The sequence below is a fragment of the Barbatula barbatula genome (assembly GCF_947034865.1).
Source record: "Barbatula barbatula genome assembly, chromosome: 15".
Lineage (NCBI taxonomy): Eukaryota > Metazoa > Chordata > Actinopteri > Cypriniformes > Nemacheilidae > Barbatula > Barbatula barbatula.
The window spans coordinates 3,217,936-3,237,947 of record NC_136778.1 but is presented as its reverse complement, the minus strand read 5'-3'; the positions used below and the strand labels follow the sequence as shown (position 1 = coordinate 3,237,947).

At 37.0% G+C, this 20,012-nt stretch overlaps 3 protein-coding genes across 3 annotated transcripts; all 3 read right to left on the bottom strand.

The window, feature by feature from the left end:
* Nucleotides 1-1,108: 1,108 nt before the first annotated feature.
* gpr31 (G protein-coupled receptor 31) lies at nucleotides 1,109-3,239 on the bottom strand. Its single transcript, XM_079475119.1, has one exon. The coding sequence runs from the start codon at nucleotides 3,168-3,170 to the stop codon at nucleotides 2,217-2,219; it is 954 nt and encodes a 317-aa protein (XP_079331245.1). The 5' UTR covers nucleotides 3,171-3,239; the 3' UTR covers nucleotides 1,109-2,216.
* Nucleotides 3,240-9,751: 6,512 nt separating this feature from the next.
* ttll2 (tubulin tyrosine ligase-like family, member 2) lies at nucleotides 9,752-13,907 on the bottom strand. The gene is made up of 2 exons (XM_079475117.1): nucleotides 13,174-13,907; nucleotides 9,752-12,236 (listed from the first exon to the last, which is right to left on the bottom strand). The coding sequence occupies exon 2, from the start codon at nucleotides 12,201-12,203 to the stop codon at nucleotides 10,503-10,505; it is 1,701 nt and encodes a 566-aa protein (XP_079331243.1). The 5' UTR covers nucleotides 12,204-12,236; nucleotides 13,174-13,907; the 3' UTR covers nucleotides 9,752-10,502.
* Nucleotides 13,908-14,012: 105 nt separating this feature from the next.
* On the bottom strand, nucleotides 14,013-18,103 carry unc93a (unc-93 homolog A). The gene is made up of 8 exons (XM_079475118.1): nucleotides 17,715-18,103; nucleotides 17,347-17,528; nucleotides 16,988-17,217; nucleotides 16,778-16,903; nucleotides 15,995-16,212; nucleotides 15,769-15,904; nucleotides 15,560-15,691; nucleotides 14,013-15,085 (listed from the first exon to the last, which is right to left on the bottom strand). The coding sequence occupies exons 1-8, from the start codon at nucleotides 17,802-17,804 to the stop codon at nucleotides 14,796-14,798; spliced, it is 1,404 nt and encodes a 467-aa protein (XP_079331244.1). The 5' UTR covers nucleotides 17,805-18,103; the 3' UTR covers nucleotides 14,013-14,795.
* Nucleotides 18,104-20,012: the final 1,909 nt, after the last annotated feature.

The following is a 20,012-nucleotide window of genomic DNA, read 5'->3' as shown; positions in this document are numbered from 1 at the left end:
TTAAAAAATGGTATATGAATAGGAAATAATAAAGGATTGTCGGCTGGAGTGATTCAAGGGGCCCTCGTGTCTTCGTGTCGTCTATATCTTCTGCTGAATATTGTTATTGTTATCCCTTCTCATTGCCGATACAGGTAGTTTTCCACATTTAAAGAAGGTTTAATATTCCATTAAAATATAATTCATTAATGTCTCAAAAAAACTTGCTTAGGCACCATGGCTTCGCTTGTTTTTATCAAAACTTGCTATGAGATTTATCATTTTATAAGGTCACGGTAGTGAGAATTTTAAAGGCTTTTTTTTAAATCAAATTGTTTTAATCTATCACTAAAAGTTGAGAAACGAATGCATATAAAACATATCATACCTCTAGATTTTTGCGAGAATCACCCAGTTGTTGTTTTTTAAAGCATCGCTGTGAAGAACCTTTAGAAACACTGTTTTTAAGAGTGTGATATAAACTTATATTACAGGTTTTGCAGCATAAAAGCTTACATTAGATATTTTTCTTAATGTATTGTACTGCACATCTATATTTTACGTTCAACCATTTGACTTTTTGTGGACAGAGTCCAGGTCAGGATGAGCAGCTCCTTCAGCTTCAGGTGAAACAGCTGCAGAAGGTTTTGCAGGAACAGAATGCACTGCTTTCTCTCATCAGTCCAGGTAGATGCTCAGCTCTTACATTTTGCCAAATAACCACAGATTTGGTAGGGACATTTCATATACATTACAATACAAATAACAAGACCTTGCATATGCGACCTTGAGGAAAAAAGCAACTTGTACTAAGGCACAAGGTTGACTAGGTCACTCTCCCCGCATGAAATTGAGTCTGTAATGTTAGTATTATAAACCCAGGCATATAGTATTTCTTTCTCAATTTCAATTTTCCCTTGTTTGTTTCAGGGCTGATTTTATCTCCTACATTCTTAACGCAGCTGCAAGCCCAGACAACTTCAGGCTTTCCGCACACCGTTCTTGACAACCTCACCGAGGATACAGCTGCTTTAAAGGAAAGCTCGACCAAACCCACATTGTCTGGTAAGGTCGAGAATGAGCCAGAGGGCACTGGTAAGAACTGAGACTTACTTGGCGTTATGCACTAAAGAGTGTTGTCACACTGTCGGTTTATATGGTACAGCAGTGATATAACATTTTGATTTGTGATCTCAGTAGAAGATCTTAAATGACAGAACTTGTATAAACCAAATATATTGTCGCAACTGATGCCCATGGTTTAACCATTTACAGTTTTTGGGATAAGTTGTAAGATTCAGCAGAAAAACACGTTGCATATGTTACATTGTTTACAACACTTGCAGAGGAAGTGTAGCATTGATACACATCTTAGTATTTTGTCTTTGCAGTACAAATATCTGAACATTCTCAAAAAAAGTTGAAAAATGTATCAAAATGTGGTAAGTTTATGCATAACATTAAAAAACAAATCTGCCATTGTTGTAAAATAATCTTGTTTCCCTTTGAATTAATATCCGTAAGTCATTTTGCTTCTCAAGTGAATGTCTCTGGATTTAAGAATTTGTAGATAATTCTACTGTAAGACAAAACAAAGAGCAAGAAAATCATATTTGCAGTTTATTATTTACAGTGGCGTGGTAGAAAGTTCCTTTCGCTTAACACATTTACACAAAATATATAACACGTAATACCTGTACGTTTTGTAGACATATATTTAGTTTGAATTATAATATTGAATATTGAATTATATTCTCATCTGTGCCAGCCAGAGAATGTTACAGAATCATGAGTTTGTTGGTACAGAGAAACCAGACAACTGTGACTCAGATTTAGGTCACGTGATTGATATCAAACTAGAAACTCCATTATGTGCAATCCACTTAATAACCAGACTGTAAACGGTGAATGACATCACATTTACAGATGACATCATCATTCGTTTATACATTTCGCAATGTATTTAGGTAGTTGATGTGAAAAGCTATACTTGATCTAAAACTAAATTGTCGGTACTGGAGCATTTGATAATATAATGCTTTAACAGAGATTATTAAAATGTTCAAATACTTCATCGAAAACTTGCATTTTTCACATTTTGGTGTTGGACATTCTAAAATTCATAGCCATCTTATGCATCTATTACCTATTTACATTTTATAATGTGTTAAAAACAGTGCAGACACAGCTCTCTTAAATGTTTCTTTTTCGGCTGGCATAGTTTATGTAAAGCCTTATCAGTTTTCTTCTGATGTCTCCGTCGGTTCCTTCTGCACCAGAAAGGGAAAATAAATCGACACGTATAACTTCTTAAATTTCGTGCTGCTCAGACAGTACAGGATTGGATCCAACAGGCAATTCAGATACGACAGACAAACAAAACCGTCGTATATTTTACCAACGGTACGTTTCTCCTCAGACATCACGTTCCCGATGCGCAGTAGATGCGCTGCTCGTGTGAACGCATATGGCAGAAAGCAAAGAGCGAAAACCAGAACGACAGCGGTGACCAGGATCATTGCTCTCTTGAGCTTCGTCTTGTCCCCCACCGATCTCATTTTAAGTCTGTTGATAATCCGTAAAGAGCAATACACAAGAACAAAAAAGGGTATGAAAATCTGTGTAAAAAACACAATTTCCCTCAATATGACCGCAGGGGTGAGTTCATCCGTTTCATTGCTGTTGCAATTGATGAAGCTTTGCATCATGGCTGGAATAGTCAGAATCCCCAGAAGCACCCAGATTAAGACAGAAATCTGTGGAGATCGCTTCAGAATCCTCAGGACGTTCCTCTTCTCAGGATGAACCACGCTGTAATAACGATAAACTGAGACGACGGTCAGAAAGGCGATGCTGGCTCCTCGGTTGAGAAACTGGAGGAAGAGTTGAACTTTACACACCACCTTGTTTTCACTGCATTGTTGGAAGTTATAAGCCTTCACGGGCAAACCGATCAGCAACAAAATGTCAGCCAAGACCAGATTGAACAGGAAAATGTAGATGGTTTTAGATTTCCAGAATTTCAGTTTGAAGATGAAGACGTGAATGACCGAGATGTTCAGAAAGAGACCCAAAACAAACGCCAAGCAGACCGCAGATGAGTAGAAAATGTACAGTGGCTTGTTTTCATCAATGATTGCCTGGCAATTCTTCCCTGTGATGTTTTTCTGCCATCTATACTCCAGATCCATTGTATCAATGGATTCACGATGTGTGTCGACGGTGCAGGAGGGTTCTGCTTGGACTTCTTCTCTTCTCTCGGGAGCATTGCGTTTTAAAGCTGCTCAGACTTGTAGGCAGAGCCCTTCCTACCCTGATGCTTTTCATGTCCTTGCTTGTTGTGGATATAAACACCTGATCTCACGAACCTCACTCACATTTCCCCGAAAGACCACAAGTAAAAATGACTCGTGCTTGTCATTAAAGAGAGTTTAGTGACAGGACAATTGACACAAGGTGCATGTCTACAAAATAAAGACGTAAAAAGCATTCTGGTAGTTCAGCTAGAGCATGCAACGCAAGGGCATGGGTTTGCAGGGAATGTTTATAAAATGTACATTTTACCTCAGATACACGGCAAGTTGCTTTAGAACCAAGAAAAAAAGATAATAATTTATTTAGCTAAAGAGTTACAAGCAAATTCAAAGGAGAAACCGAACAAGTGAGCTCCTAGGGAAAGAATGCACATTGGTTTTAACATGCAAGTTATAACAAATCTGCTGAAATGAAGACGCTTGGTTATTGATCTGCTGTCTGTGCGCAGTTGGGTTTGTTGGGTGACGCCTTCGTTTGTTTTGAGTGGCTTGTCTGGGCAGGTCTGATCAGACTAATGCATTTTTTTGTGAAGTCACTGAGGGGCTAACAAACCTTTTAAAGGACCTGGCCTGCCACACCCCTGGTATTGTATTCGCCTAAATCGCCTTTTGTTAAATGATATGAAAGGCATGTGTTCACTTCTAAAAGTACCTTACTGACCAACAACTGGTAAAAACAAGTTTAATTGTATCGGATGATGAATTACATTACAATGTATTGGGTTTCTTCCATACTTTAAAATGTATTAAATGGATCTTCGTTTGTGTTGTATTGTAGATGTTAATGTCAAAAGATCACACTTATCAGAATCCAGAAGCTTATCGCCCATTAAAGAGGAGTGCACACAACCTTCAGTGGAGGAATTTAGTCCGTTTGGATCCAGGCGAAATGTCCTGGCAAACCCAGAGGAAAGGTATTAAAGTTAATGCAAACATATCTTTAAACCAAGTCTGGAAGACTGACAGCATGACAAGACTCATGAAAACTGTGACAACAATCGAGGTTGTCACATAAAAAAATAATTTACGAACTTTTTTTAAATACACGTACAAATATTACTGTTGTATTGTTTAAAAGTGAAATGAACTTTTCTTTGCAGTATTTGAGGTCAGAAAAAAACAGAGTAGCATTTCTGTTTCTCCAGTTTTCATTTTCTGCATATAAATGCAAATAGAAACAATATTTGTATAAGAAAGTTTAAAGAGAAATGTTGTCACTAGTTTACAGAATTTCAGTCATGAACACTTATCGAGAAATAGTATCGTTTCTTGTCTGTAACATCAGAGTTTGTTTATAAAGGGTTCTAGGACAAAGCTAGAAACACCTTCAAACGACCTCGTGGTGACACAGTCGTCGGCAGTCTGAACGCATCTCAAGATATTAAGTCTCCTTGTAAGAAAATATAATAATTAGAAAACCTGAAAATAACTTTGGAAGGATCTCTTACTTTTACTCGCGGCTGTACGTGATGTATATTACAGACTGAATGAGATGCATGCAAAGCTCAGATAAATCTACACATGTGCATATTATCATATGACAACCTTCATCCACCATCTGTTTCAGGCCAATGATCAGAAACTTGTTTTCCAAAAAAAATTATTTTCATTAGATTATTTAAAAATATAAATACAGCTTTTTAATATTTTGAATGGAAAAAATTAGAAGAGTTGTACAATAATTTCATTTCAACACAGGCCTATTCGCCCAGGACTGCGAGAGAAGCAGAAGACCTTTGAAGAGTTTGTGGAGGAACATCTCAAAGTACATCAGGCTGTTCTCCCACCGAAAAATCAGGTCCAAGCTGCATTTACAGTATATGTGAGCGATAAACATATGCATTAAGTGTTAAAATTTAGTCTTAGCATGGTCACCTCTTTTTAACAGGCTGGTACACAAATCACACTAAATCAAAAGAAGAATTTTCTCCGTAAAGGAGAAGGGATGTCTAAGAATGGGAAGTGTAAGGATGACTCACAAATGATCCACGGGAGGCATTCTCTCAATTCACAACAGCAGAAGATATGCCTCGATGAACTTCATCAGAATGGAAAAAAGAAAGAGATGCCAAATGTAAGTCGTATCAAGCAAAGAAGACATTCGCTGCCAAATACAAAGGACCTAGGCAACCAAAAATATGACCTTAAAGAATTTCAAAGAAAGCCTGTTGATCCACAAGATGACAATATTCAGAAGCAAGCTAACAGTATTTCATCAGCTGACAAAGAAAAAGTCAAACCTCTGACTTCAAGCATTGTTGACAACACAAACTCACTCAGAAATAAGCAGACTTCTGAGGTCCTGAGCATTTATGGTAAAACCAAGGGAAGCATGACCCAAAAAAGTGCTTTAAACAAATACAACACAGCACCGGCACAAAGAAGAGATGCCCTAAAAGTGGATCCCTATGAAGAGAATGTCCGCTTTATAAAAATGAACGACCACATCGTCAAAGTCAATGAAATAAATGGCCTTCCCGCAAACCGTCGGCACAACCGAAGCGAGCGTAGCAAAGAGACGTCTAAAGAGTTTATTTTAACCAATGAAGTGATGGAGTCTCTGGCTCTTAGTGATTCTAATAACAGCACGAGCAGCGAGGATGGACCCATCTCTCAATCTCACAGACCGTTACCTCATTTTCCCTCAAGACACGTGGATCACAAAGATCAAAATTTAGATCTGTCAGACGATGACTATGCTAGTGATGCACCGAGTGAGATTGAGATGCTTAATAGGTTCAGTGAAGAGCGTCGAAGCTCAACTCCTACCTCCATCTCTTCAAGCTCCAGTTGCGATTCAGAACTGCAAAGCTTACAGGAGTCTATGACAAACCATTTCAAGAAAACAGAAGATCAACATGTTGGACATGAGAGCAAATGGACAAGAGAGACGACCCTCAGACCACCTTCTGCTTCTGAACGACTCATGCAAGTTCTTCTTAAAACAGCTATGAATTCATTGTTTGGTAGATATATGGGCGTATAAGAATCTGTAGACTGTGAAACTAAAAGACCATAAAATTTGGGTTGTAGTCAGACATTTAAAAGCGAAACATTTAACCATAGGAAGGAGACAGAAACCCATGGTTTTAGTGCCGAGGATGAGCACAGACATAAAGAAGACCCAGCTGAAATTCATGAGCCTGAGGTAATATACTTTTTAATCTGATGTTTTCACTTTTCCCATAAATCTTCTTTTTCTGAGTGCGGTTCTGGTAGTAATGAATTGATTTACTTTTTTATTTCCATCTGCATGTCTGCCCATGCACTGGTGTATCTGTATGTCTTTATAGGATGTGAGGCAGCAGATCTTCTCTCTGAAGCAGAAGTTGACGGAGAAAGAGGTTCACTGGTCGCATGTTCGCAGTCTCCTGCAGAACCGTGTAGAAGCTCTTACCAGAGAGAACCGGGACCTTTACACCAAACTCAAAGGAATTGAAAGATCTCAACCTGGATCGTACAACACAGTGAGAGCAAATTTCGTATACCTTTTTCACTTTTGTCCATTTCACTGATGCTTTTACACACACTTTTTCCAAGTTTAATAGTGAACAGATTGGCGATATTGGGATATTTGGTGTGATTTCATTAGAAAGACCGAACAAATCAGAGAGAAGATTATTGAACAAAACCAGCGATGACAAGAAAATAAGAGAGTTCTTCAGTTTACTTTTCTTGAAATGTAGTATCACTTTAAAGTCGATCTGTGTGTGAACAAACTCTGAACCTACTTTATACATTTTATGAGCAAATTATTTTAGCAAACATGTTTAATGAGTAGATCAGATTAAAATAGAGGTCTACGGTGTTATTAATCCCTACAAAATATATAAATAAAAACATATGGTTTTATTTCAGAATGAATATTAAAGTTTTATGAAAGAAGACATTTGTTTATAATTTGATATTTACGCTGTTCACTTTACTCTTTAAACCAGTGGTTCTCAAACTGAGAAACAGAGAAAACGGGGGAAATTTATATTTCTATGAAAATGTGTTTGGTTTAAATAAAATTTTAAGATTATAATGCTTTATTTGGGGGGCCTAAAAAAGTTTGAGAAGCACTGTTTTAAACATATTGCGAACAGATTTAACTCTATACCCTCAAGGAGTAACATGCTGTGCATTGAATTCTAGTGTGATAAGAGCAGAGAGGATGCGCAGAAGACCCCTCGAGTGAGAATTGCAACACCTGCTTTTAACAAACCCTCCATTCACGAAAAGGAAACACTGACAGGACACCCGGTTAGTGTGCATGACGCTATCATTGTGTCTTAAGATGAAGCGTTATACTGAGGTACCGTGTCTCAGCTGCGATGCAGAGTCATGGGTTAAACTGTTTTCTGTACATGTATTTTTTTCATAAAGCAAATGATCTAGTAGCTTATTGCTTCGGAATGAATTCACTGAGGTGTATAGTGTGTTTTGAAGTGCTCTTTAAGCTCCAGAAATAATTCATGGTGGCTTACAAAGCCCGGTGTCTGATAATTGACTCTTCATCATTTATTCATGTCTGTGCAATGAATCTATCCACCTCGGTTTCATGCAGTATTAAAGTGTTCAATCCTGATTTCATGGCACAAAGTGTTTTCCAGACCTCTACTTCACTTTGTTGAATTCATTGAATTTCATTGACTTTTTAGTTGACTTATTTTTTACTAACACTCCAATGCACAGGCCAATGGACGATCTGTTACCAGAGCTATTAAGATACCAGAACCCACAGCTAGCGCTTTAAGTAAGTACACTCTGTGTTTTTTTGTGTTCATCTCCAGTGAACGCCTTAAGCTTATGTAAATAATGGAATCGGCGTTCAACTTGCCCCTGCACTTGACTGCATGTCTTGTGTGCTTACTGCCTTTTGTATTCCTTAAGGAAAGAATTCTGCGTGTTCAGTTGATGTTGGGAATGCCATGACTACAAGAGGCGGAAAGGTATTTTCTTTTCTTTTTGAAGGATTTCTCGGTCCAGCCCAGTAGAAGTTTCATTTTCCATGAAACAAAAAAAAGAGAAATTTAGCTTTTTTGACAGTGAATAGGTCCATGAGCCAAACAATACATTTGCTAAAATAAAATACTTAAAAACATGACATGCACAACTTTTCTGGAGCAATACGACCAGAGCAAATTTAGGCCCGTTCAGACAAATGACTGTATGGCTTTAACACACTGTACTCTCATAACAGCGTTATGTATATTTACAGTAGTTTCATTGCAAATAGGCATTGGAGAGCCATTATTTAACTGATTCAAATCTGTTTTTTTAAGGTTCATGCAACAGCAAATATAAATCAGAAATCCACAGAATAGATGCAAATAACAAATGCAGTCACCATCAGCTTTCCTCAAGATTGGAACATAAAATATTTTTACATTAACCCAATGGTGTTAAGTTTCTGTTGGGAAACAATCCAGGCATTATTAATGTATACCGTGATGTTTCATAATAGCGTGACTCTTTTCCACAGGAAGATTTTTTATATCATAATGTTGATTTCAGCGATGCGCAAATGGCATCTCAAGGCAGAAGCGATAAAGTAAAAGAGGAGACACGCTACCCAGATGGAAGAGTAAGGATGATGTTTTTTCGCATTTTACACCACGCAATATTTTGCATATGTTTGCAACCCTTTCTCAAAAATGCTTTTACCAGGAAGAGCGTCTTTTCTGGAACGGATGTCGCGTAATCACGTTTCGCAACGGAACAAAGAAGGAGATTGGCGTTGATAAGTCTGTCATGGTTACCTTCTTTAATGGAGATGTTAAACGTATCCTGGCTGACGGGACTGTGGTATGGGTCATCATGTCTCAGTCTATATAGCAATTTTATACTTAATATGTTTTGTGGTTGTGCAGTAGCATGTTTCTACAGGCCCAGTCATTTGTTTTTTTGTTTCTGGTATTTTCATGAGTCCGCCACACCTTTCATCTTAGTTCCTACTGTGCTTTAGATCTCCAAATGTTTGCGTAATAGCTGTCAGGGCAGTTTTTTCCCGGCTCAAGGGTGACTGTTTGGTTTTTGGTCTTTAGTTACTATAAATAACCTCTTCGCTTTAATCCTTTTAGATGTACTACTATTGTGATGCTCAAACAACACATTCAACGTATCCATCTGGTTTGGAGGTTCTGCAGTTTCCAAACGACCAAAGAGGTGTGAAACCAAACCGTAGAATAATGCGGGAGAATTTATGGTTGAGTTCGTATTTTGGAAACTTGGGAAAATATGTCGTCTTTTATTTCTTTACACAGAAAAACGCCATCCTGATGGTAAAAGGGAAATAACCTTTCCTGATGGAACGCTCAAGATACTTTACCCCGATGGACAAGAGGAAAGCATTTTTCCAGATGGAACTGTTGTCAGGATATCAAAGTATAATATTTATGAATACTTCTGACCAATATACAGTATTTTCTATTATTTTCACCTGTTTCACCAGTTTTCATTTTCTGCAAATAAATGCAAATAGAAAAATATTTTATTTAAATTTTGGGAGAAATATTGTTAGTAGTTCACAAAATGAAACAAAAATGATATTTTACCTAAACACATACCTATCAATAATACATTTTTAATCAAAAACTTCGATTACTTTTTTACACGGCTGTATTTTTCTGAAAATATATTTGTATGTTTGGTTCATTGAAGATCATACAGGTGCGAAATAACATTAGAAAGAGATTTACAGATTTTTTAACTTTTCAATTATTTCTTATTGTTTTAACTTTTTTCTTTGCAATGTTTTTACAGACATGGTGAAAAGATTGTGGAGTTTACTAATGGACAGAGGGAGATCCATACATCACAGTACAAGCGGAGGATATACCCAGATGGAACCGTAAAAACTGTCTACACAAAGGGGCAGCAAGAGACAAATTTCTCATCTGGGAGGTCTCGCACAAAGAACAATGAAGGCGTTCTTATAATGGACGAAGAATGAACCACTTTACATTTCGGTTTATTGATTTGTTTTATGAAAATATACCATATTTGATCCTGGCATAAATATAATCACATCAACGTGTAATTGAATGATTTCATTATGATTTAAACTGGTTTGATGGTCTGTACTGTTTGATCATCAGATATCAATAAACAAAATCAGATGAATTAACCCTCTTTATTTTCTATGTACTGTCAGTAAGCGTTCTTGTGTTGCACAGATTAGATCATTATTTATAAAGGTAGTTTAGGAAATAGGATTTTTTTATTTCACTGGGACTTTAAGCCACAACATTCGCTTAGAAGAGGTGGGTTTTTCGGACCCCAGAGGAAAGCCTCAAATTTGTCCCTGATGGCACCACGTTTGTCCATGTTAGAACTTTCATTTCCACTAAAAGAAGAGGCGAGTCGACTTGTGAGTTTTTGTATCTCATGCACAACACTCTTAGCATCCATATCATCCCGAGATGCTTTCCACGTCACCTCATTAAATGGGAACGTCAGTATGAAGTCGCCAACACGAGAAGGAGGAATACATCTGTCCTGAGATGGACGGTTGTCCGGTGCCGTTGGCGATTTGTGATTTTGTAAGTAAAGAGAAGGTAACTTGCATACAGTGGAGGGCAAATTCCTAGATGACTGTCTCACTCTTCTAAGTGCTGTTAGTTCGCAGTCATCTGATTCCACCTCGACGTTTCTTTTCTCGTCATTATGAGAGACGTCAGACATTGGTTGAGTCTGTTTATGCCTACTGGAAGTGGTAGTTTTTATACTAGGGAAAGTAATGTTCTCTTTCTTTCTTTTGGCACCGACTTTTCCCCATCTTCTTGGAGCTGAAGGTGTCTTGGGTAGAAGAAACGCTGGAGGGATTTTTGTCAGTATGTAATGGCAACGTGTACATGATCTCATGTATCTCCTGAGGTATCCTTTCTGTCTGAAACCGTCAATCATCCTGTAGTTCATCAGGTCGATGATGTCATTGATCAGCCCTTTCTTGACAGTTACGTCTGCGGGGCAGTCCAATGAAAGCGCGGGACTGTAATTCACCTCTAAGAGCCACGGCTTGAAGCTGGCGTCAATGAGGATGTCAAACCCCAACAGCTCCAGACAGTTTGGGCAGGAGGGAACGGACGGAGCAGCTGTGAGGAGAGTTAACGTGACGATGTTACTGATCTTACGCCACAGGAGAAGTTCATTAACGCCTTGGTTGTGAAGAAAGCTGCGAAATTTGTTCATGGTCCACTTGCATCCTCTTCCCACTCGTTCTTTGTCTGTGGTGTAGCACAGTCCGAACTTATTGATGCTGGTATTTGTCAAGTGAGCGTATACGTTGTCTAAAGAGACGAGGTTGTATTTTTCTGTGGCAAAGCGCACTAGGCCTTCTTGGTGCATGTAGATAATGAGAGGATAGAAGCTTTTCACGCAGACATAGATGCGCAGGTCGAATTTGTAGCCGGAAATGAGAAGAGGGTTACTGATGTATCTCTGTATGATTACCGGAGAGTCGTAGGTTAAGTCTTTAATATTGTCCAACAGAAAAATTCCTCTTCCTCTCGAAAGATCGACTGGTTTACCAATCCAGTACCGATGTTTTTCAGCTGTACGATTCCTAGTGTACGCTGCTAAAAACTTGATGTATTCGTTTGGCAAGATAAAGGCAGCGGGACTGAAGTCGAATGCGGCGGCGCCGTGAGCACTCTTCATTCTTCTCAAGTGTCGTGTCAGACAGTCCTTGCGTGTGATGTGGATCGTTTTGGGATGGTGGTTCAGTCTCTGCCAGGGCAAGATGTCTTCGTAGTCAGAGTTTCGGAAGGCAGATGTTTTCCAGTAAAGGTTCCAATCTCCTTCCTCCTGTTTTTGTTCGTCGTATTCCTCCCATCCCCGCTCAAGCAATACCTCTCGTACCACCTGCGGAGCTCCTCCGTGCAGCCGGAACACCAGGGGAGCTAAGCCATGTTCCCTCGCTGCCATAGCAAACTTCTAGTGTTTCTTGAAGACTTGGGTCTGAAAAAGTTATGCCAAAAATCATTAGGATAATAAGTAAAGATCATGTTCCATGAAGATATATTGTAAATTTCCAACCCTAAATATATAAAAACTTTATTTTTGTGAGTGGATGGCCAGCTACGACAGACAACTTCAAAGGCAATTTTCTCAAAATTTTGATTTTTTTTGCACTCTCAGACTCTAGAGGTTTAGACGCATGTATCGTCATACTTTATTGTCATATCCTAACAACCCATACATCGGAAGAAAGCTTTATTATTCAGCTTTCAGATTATCTAGAAATCGAAAAATCTTAATTTAGAAAAATATACCCATAATTTTATTGTCCAGGGTCACATATATCAAATATGCATTTTAATCTACTACACATTGTACGTTTTGATTCATTAATCACTGTCTTTATAAAATAGCTTGTTGATTTTTAAATTGCAAAGAAACTATGGACTGGATATATAGCGAACAATATATAAATATAATATAATGCTTCTTTAGATATACTGGTTTTGAAACTACACATGTTTTAATGAATGAAAACATCTTTTAAATTATTTCTGTAAATCCATAAACCAGGTATTGAACAGGTATTTCATATAACAAGTCTTGGTACAAGGTATTGGTAACAGGGTCTAAAATTGTTAAGATCGCCCCCTATCGACGAACATGTCATAAGAGTTTAATGATCAAAAATGTACTGAATAATATTATCAAATCTTGAATCAACATAATTCTGCTTATATCCTTGAAAGAAATGATGCTTGATTTTGTTTCCACGCATTTCTTTTATTAAATATGCATATTTGCTGCCTGAAATCTATACATATTTTTGTGCACCACAGTATTATCAAACACAACCCTGCATTCATATCTGTTATACTATTTGATCACATTTACAGTTTTATTTTATATTCATTGCATTGTTTAAATAAACACTTACCTGCTCGAGCTGTGTTGTCCGGGTGATCCCACAGGTACCTGTCAGACAGGTCGTGCTCGCGCTGGTCATCCTGTGTTGCCTGGCGACCCGCTCTGTCTTTGAATGAAAGCGCGCCACGTGGGCAGATGACGTAACCTATGAGCGCTAGAACAGGTGAGTGGACGTCACATGTCACAATTGTGTGTCATCATTTTTCACAAGCTTTATAAATATATAAAACACTCTTAAGTAACAGGAAACACAACAAGGAAGATATTTTGACCTTTTAAATATAAAACATATTAAATATTTCGATGTTAGACAAATTTATGTCGGACAAAATGTATATAACATGACGTTGCTAAGTTGTTTACGTTGGTTTAATTGTTCATTTGTTGTTTCTTTTAATCAAACTGTTGAATTTTAATAACGAACAGGCTCGCACGAAAACTATAATATGCAGGAGGAAAACAGTGCCATCATGTGGTCATCAAACAAATGTACATGAATTCTTGAACTACATTAATGAATTAGAATGCTGCATTAATACAACACTAAATACTATATACTGTTATTCTGTCACTTAAGTGAGAATTCTTTGCTTTCTTGCATATGGCTACGTTTTCTGCTATATAGCACACACACACACACCGAGTACACACACACGAATGAGTACTTCGTTGTTGAGAATGCACATTGAAAGCGAATTGCATATTTGCAAAAATGTTTAAAAGCTTTCTACAATTGTCTTACCATTGCTTTTATGATTTCTCACAAGATGTAAATGTTTACGGTCTTCACACATGTTTATCAGCATTACCGTAGTGACAAGAAATAAATAGAAAAACCTAAGATAAAGAAGGAATTTACATATGGCTTTATTTTGAATGACTGTGACCTTACGTCACTTCTAATCTTTTCAGCCATAAAAGTATATCATGAATGCACTTCTCTGATTTGTTTGACATCATAAATCATTTTCATACAAGGAAATAACCCCCTAGGAGCCCAATGCTGATAAGATGCTCATCCTGTACACACAAAGCTGCAAAGATCGTCTTTTATGAGAAAGGACATCTCTAACGTTTGCTCGTAACAGTTAAACGCTTACTAGTCAACATTCCCGTAATTCTGCAGGGTTACACCTCTGTCTTTTTTTGGTATCTGGATCTTATCTTTTGATTTTCATCACATTGATTTGGCATATGATTTAACAACAAACTTTGATCTTTGACCCTCAGTGGTGCAATGCACATCTGAAATATAGTTGATGATAGTCTTGAATCATTTTATACAAAGTTTTTATTAAAAGAAAATACTATACACAATGCCACACGTATCACAAGTGTGACATTATTCCATATTAACAGTCTGTTGCACTAAAATATGAGAAAAACTAAATAACCAACTGTACTAAAGTGCTTCCTTTTTATATTAAACTAATTATGAATTAGTTAAATAATCGTATCCTCTTTTCTCTCCCAACAGGTATTGTCTTGCTATAGCACTTCTTCTATTGCTACCTCTATGACTTCATGCTTCACAGCGTCTGCTAAATGTAGTGTAATGTAAATGTAAATGAATTGAATGTATACAAAACTGATTGAACATGAACATTTACATACAGGGATCAATCTTTGTTTTTATAACTTTGTCTGGTTAACATATTTCTCGTTCGTATCTTTTAAGTCAGCCTTTTCTGGACTATACATGTCATAACTCAATTGTGCAGTTGGATGCTTGTACTCATTGTACTCAACGTAAAGGTAAGTCACCATGGTAAGGGCCAGAACAGCCAGAACAATGTAAATCTTGGTAGACAGACAGATGTATGTGCTGTATGCGAAGGCTATAACAAATCCCAGCGATTCCCACATGCGGTAGTTTGCAAACGCAGCTTCTTTATGTTCAGCAAAGAGAACACCGTACAGTGCTGTAATGATATGAAAATCAAATATAGTAAGTCAAAATGTAGTTTAATTTTGACTGTTGAGTAATATGTTTCTTCTTTGCAAAGTATGCCACAGTATTTACATTTCAGTCCTGACAAATAGCTGAATATGTGACAAATCTCAAATACTAATAGTAATAATAGTATTTAAGTATTTAAATTGACACCAAATAATGAGAAAGATGCAAGGCCATTCTTTAGTGATTTTACCACGGTTAATGAATAGGGTTTATAAAACCCTCAAGACTTGTTTGATCAAATATGATGCACAAAAAATAGAAACATGAAATGATCAATGAAATACTGTACTATAAGATGTTTAATGCATAGCATCTGTACTTTCTTCATCAACATTATATTGTACTATTTTCTAAGAATATAGACCAAAGTAATCTATTCAGTAATTTTAACACTTGATTTCAAATGTCAACTTAGTATTCAGTATGAAGGACTCACCGTTGGTTTGTGTTTGCCACACAGCATCTGCCATACCCCACAGAGCAGGAAACACAAAGAACACGGGCAACTGATCTGGATGAGGTTTCCAATACAACAAACCCAGTAAACAGCTCAGATTTGTCACCGCAGCTGTGATCACCAAGAAACAAACACGGTGAACATAAATTCCAACACATTCTAACATTCACTTCCTGTTTCTGAATTACCCAAGCAGAAGAGGGCAATTCTTCCCGTGTACGCTGCCAGCCGTCCAAAAGCAAACGAACAGAGAGAATTTGCAGCCCCGAAGCAGATCATCACAAAACCAACATAATGTATCCCCAATGCACAGGTGACATAGTTCTGCATGAGGAAACATAACCACAAACACATTACACCCATAAACGTTAGTGAGAATTAGTGTTAATGCAGCCGAGACTCTTTCTGATGTACCTTTGTGTATTCACCAGCGAGGAAACTTTGTTCAAACCCGCTGTACATGGTCAATGGAATGAGCATCAATAATTTGGGATCTCTCAGAAGCGTAAAGGTAGCCAGAAAAGTGCTGCAGAAGGATTTATTTCCTTTGTTTTGACGAAATTCTCTGGCCAGATCTCTGTCGATGTTGTCCAGGAACACTGCCACAAAAATAATAGCCAGAAGCCCCACACCTGCGTGAACCACGAAACACAAAGTACTTCATGATGCTGCACTTTCAGAGAGTGAGAACAGGTGATGTTTGCTTTCGGGATACGATGCACAGGTTAAAGTTTCATTCGGAAAATGTCGACGAAAGATCCTTCATTTGTCAGTCAACGCAGATTATTTTAGGAATTTTTCAGATCACTTTCTGTCATATAAAGAGGACCCAAAACAGTATGTTTAAGAATACCTTAAAAATGTGTGAATAAGTGTTTACTTTATTGAATACTGTATTCATTGAAATCTATGGTCTTAGAGCATTCTAGCTTCTCAGAAACGTCTTAGAAAGGAGATTTTAGTAAATATAAGAAGTCGATTTCATTGTTCACATGATGTCTCATCATAACTTAAAACCTTTTCGCCTCTATTGGTTCATTTGAAAAGGGTTTGTATTGCCTGAAAAGCCTATTATTTTTTCTTTAAATAATTTGTACTTGGTTTAATGTGTTGTTTTGTTACACAAAGGTCTTACACACAGATATGTGCTCGAATATGTTTTGTGGCTTTTCACTGTAAAGACGAACTGTTACCTACCAATATAAGAGCCCAGCAGCGTGTCCACTAGACGTTTTTCTGGTCGTGTTGTATTTCCAGTGGAAGTAAAATTCTCAATGCATAACGCCGCACCACAGTACTGCAGGTTCTCCTCTGGGATTTCAACTGTAGACAGACATTCGGTGCACTTATAACCACTAAACAAATACAGACTGGTCTATTATTTCTGTGTATTTATTCGAGCTGTACCTATGTTAGAATCTTGTCCGAATATCAGCGATGACATGAGGTTTCCCCACACCGCAGAAGATTGAAAAATGAAGAAAAATACTCCAAAGTATTGGTTTATGACATCCTGGCCTTTCCTGTTGTCTTTCTGGCCCTGAAGGTTTCCACTTATGGTGAGATACGTACATTTCGCAGACCACAGCGGTGAACCTCCCAAACCCAGAATGGCAGATGTGCTCATGAGACTCGCCCTGCACAGAACATACTTCAGCCAAAATACTTTTTAGTATTCAATGCATGTGTGAAGGTCCTAGCAAAATATTGTGTGTTGCGTTTTGAACTTTTGTAGTATCAGTGCTTATTTTGTAAAATGCACGCACCATCCAGGCGACAGGTTTCCGAAAGAATATGTGACATAGCAGCCCATAGACAAAACAATGGTCCATTTACAGCCCAGGTTTTTGATCATAATGGGAGGCAGAAACATGGAGGATAAAATAATAGTTCCATAAATGACACTGAGAGATATAACGCCCATTCCCTCTTCAGCGTTCAGACTGCTCTGAAACACACAGTACAAACAACTTTTAAAGATCAACAGCAAAACCTACGGTAACCATAAATAAACCCACAACTTAATATCTGTGATGCACTCCAATGCTTAACAAACAACCAGAGTCATAATACAACAAACACTTGCTTCAATACTTTTTTTGGATCTAACGTTTAACTACTTTATTTCAGTTACCTGTAAACTTTGCAGCCCTCCATATGCTGTGAACAAGAGCAAAAATCCAAAAGAAACCACAAGGACATTTTTGGTGTTTCGGCTTATCATTTTCGCAGATCCTTAAATACTTTTGTGATAAAAGAAAAGTCCTTCAGTGAACAGGCAGAAGGTTCTGTTGAAATAGTTACGCATCCTAGACAGACTCCAGATGTGAGCAGAAGTAATATAGTCAAGCAGACTGTGCTCTAGGACAAAGTTCACGGTGTTGTAGTCATAAATACTGTTAGGTTTCGCATGATGTTATTTGCATAGTCAGTTCAGTATGAGACAATCTGCTGATCTCTTATCAGTCACTAAAAGCTGTTTCAGAGATTTAAAACTGAATCTGATGGAATTGTTTTTCAATTGAACCATCATCACATAGCAATCGAACTATATCCGTGTTTATTGTGGTCTCATGTGTAATCTGATTCTGCTGCGAACTGTAATATGTTGAAATGCCAGGTTGTCCTCTATTAACATGTAGACTTCTAAAAAGCTGACCTGTTGTGTTGTTTAACATTTTTATGATTCGTCACATGCTCCAATGCAATGAAATAGATGGATTTAAACTTTAAGTTTGAACCAACAACTTCTCGGTTTTGACCCTGGCTCTTTATTGGCAAGGCTAGTCTATTGCAATGGAAAACTTCGTAAAAATAGCAACGCCGTGAACAAATAACATTCAAAATGGTCAAATATTCTTGTTGTAAACTGTTGTTGTCAAAAACAACAATTTGTTGTTTAGTTCACTTAAAATGAATCGTTGTGTCATACAATATATAAAAACTAAACATCTTTTTTACACCTTTATGTATTATGTAATGAAACGTCATTTATTTGTATATGAGGTTGAAATCTTTATTTCTTTGTTTTATCTTTATTTTGTTTAAATCTTTATTTCTTTGTTTTATCTTTATTTTGTTTAAATCTTTATTTCTTTGTTTTATCTTTATTTTGTTTGAATCTTTATTTCTTTGTGATATTCCTTAAACAAACCTTGAACTTTGTAGCTGTCATAAAAATGTTTACACTTACACTTAAACTTGCAGATTTTCATGACAGTGTTATAGCAGTTACAGAATGAGGGCTGTGCGATGATGTGAATGTTGTCGTGACTAATGTTTGGTGTGACACGTGGAAACAGGGCCAGAGCGAAGGCTCATGAGAATATGTGGACTAGAATAATGAAAACAATAGTTAACAAGAATTTTTCTGCGATCTATGAAGATGTCAAAATAAACATTATGCTGATATGTCATTTAACCCAAACGTGAATAAATAGTAACTTTGTCTGACATTATATCACGCCTGAAAGGACTCAGTATCTGTCTCTTATCTGAACTGATGCATTATCATTCTACAAGCTTTAATTTCAACATATGTTAAATCAGCCAACAATGAATCATACCGTATGATTTCCGACTACATCATATTGACCTTTTAAGGTCGCTTTTTTCTGTACTGTATTTTTAATAGTGCTGGTTGGCTGAACATTTTCAGACATTCAGTTGTTTACATAAAACGTATACACCTGCTTATCTACAAATGCTAATTTGATTACCAGAAGAATTATTTATAACATCCATTTCATAGACACACCCTTAACAGTAAACCTATATAGATAATGTTTCAGCGATGTGTGATGCATCTTAATGTGATATAAACATCTATAAACATAGTCTCTGATTGTGAAATGAATGTCGTTTTAATGTGTTTTCTCATTTCAAACTGCTGAAACGGTGAAATGCAACCACAGCAAGGAAGATATTTGGAAGAATGGCAGTAACCAAATATATAAATATATCTTATCCCCCATTTAGTGCCATAGTGGGAAAATGCATACTATGGGAGTCAAAGGGGTCATTAGATCTGTTTGGTTACTATCTGAGAGTAAATACACGATGACAAAATTGTCGTTTTGGAGTGAAGTGTCCCTTTAAACATGATGTATCCTTTCCCCCGAGACTAGAAGTTCCTTCAAATTGTTGACCGTTATTGTAATGTTGTCTGCAGGATCATTTTCAAAATGTTATAAAAATGTGTACTTTCTTTGAATTTATGAAAACAGCATTTTGAAGTGGAATATAAATCAGCCTTAAGCAAAACATGCCCCATTCAAATGTTTTCACAATAATAGTATTAAGTAATAGTGATAAAGCACATATAATAGTTTCATATATTTGAATCATACAGAAAGGTTTTTCAAGAGATAGGTTTAGTGTTAATGGATACAAAATAACATTAATTTTGTTAGTTTAGTTCAATTAAATCTAT

Bases quoted from the DNA above. Each gene is read 5' to 3' on its own strand.
- gpr31 (XM_079475119.1), bottom strand. From the start codon at position 3,170: ATGGATCTGGAGTATAGATGGCAGAAAAACATCACAGGGAAGAATTGC.
- unc93a (XM_079475118.1), bottom strand. From the start codon at position 17,804: ATGATAAGCCGAAACACCAAAAATGTCCTTGTGGTTTCTTTTGGATTT. The intron at 17,529-17,714 runs GTAACTGAAATA...TGTGTGTTTCAG, and splicing joins GAGGGCTGCAAAGTTTACAG to AGCAGTCTGAACGCTGAAGA. The intron at 15,905-15,994 runs GTACATCAGAAA...TTCCTCATGCAG, and splicing joins TCGCTGGTGAATACACAAAG to AACTATGTCACCTGTGCATT.
- ttll2 (XM_079475117.1), bottom strand. From the start codon at position 12,203: ATGGCAGCGAGGGAACATGGCTTAGCTCCCCTGGTGTTCCGGCTGCAC.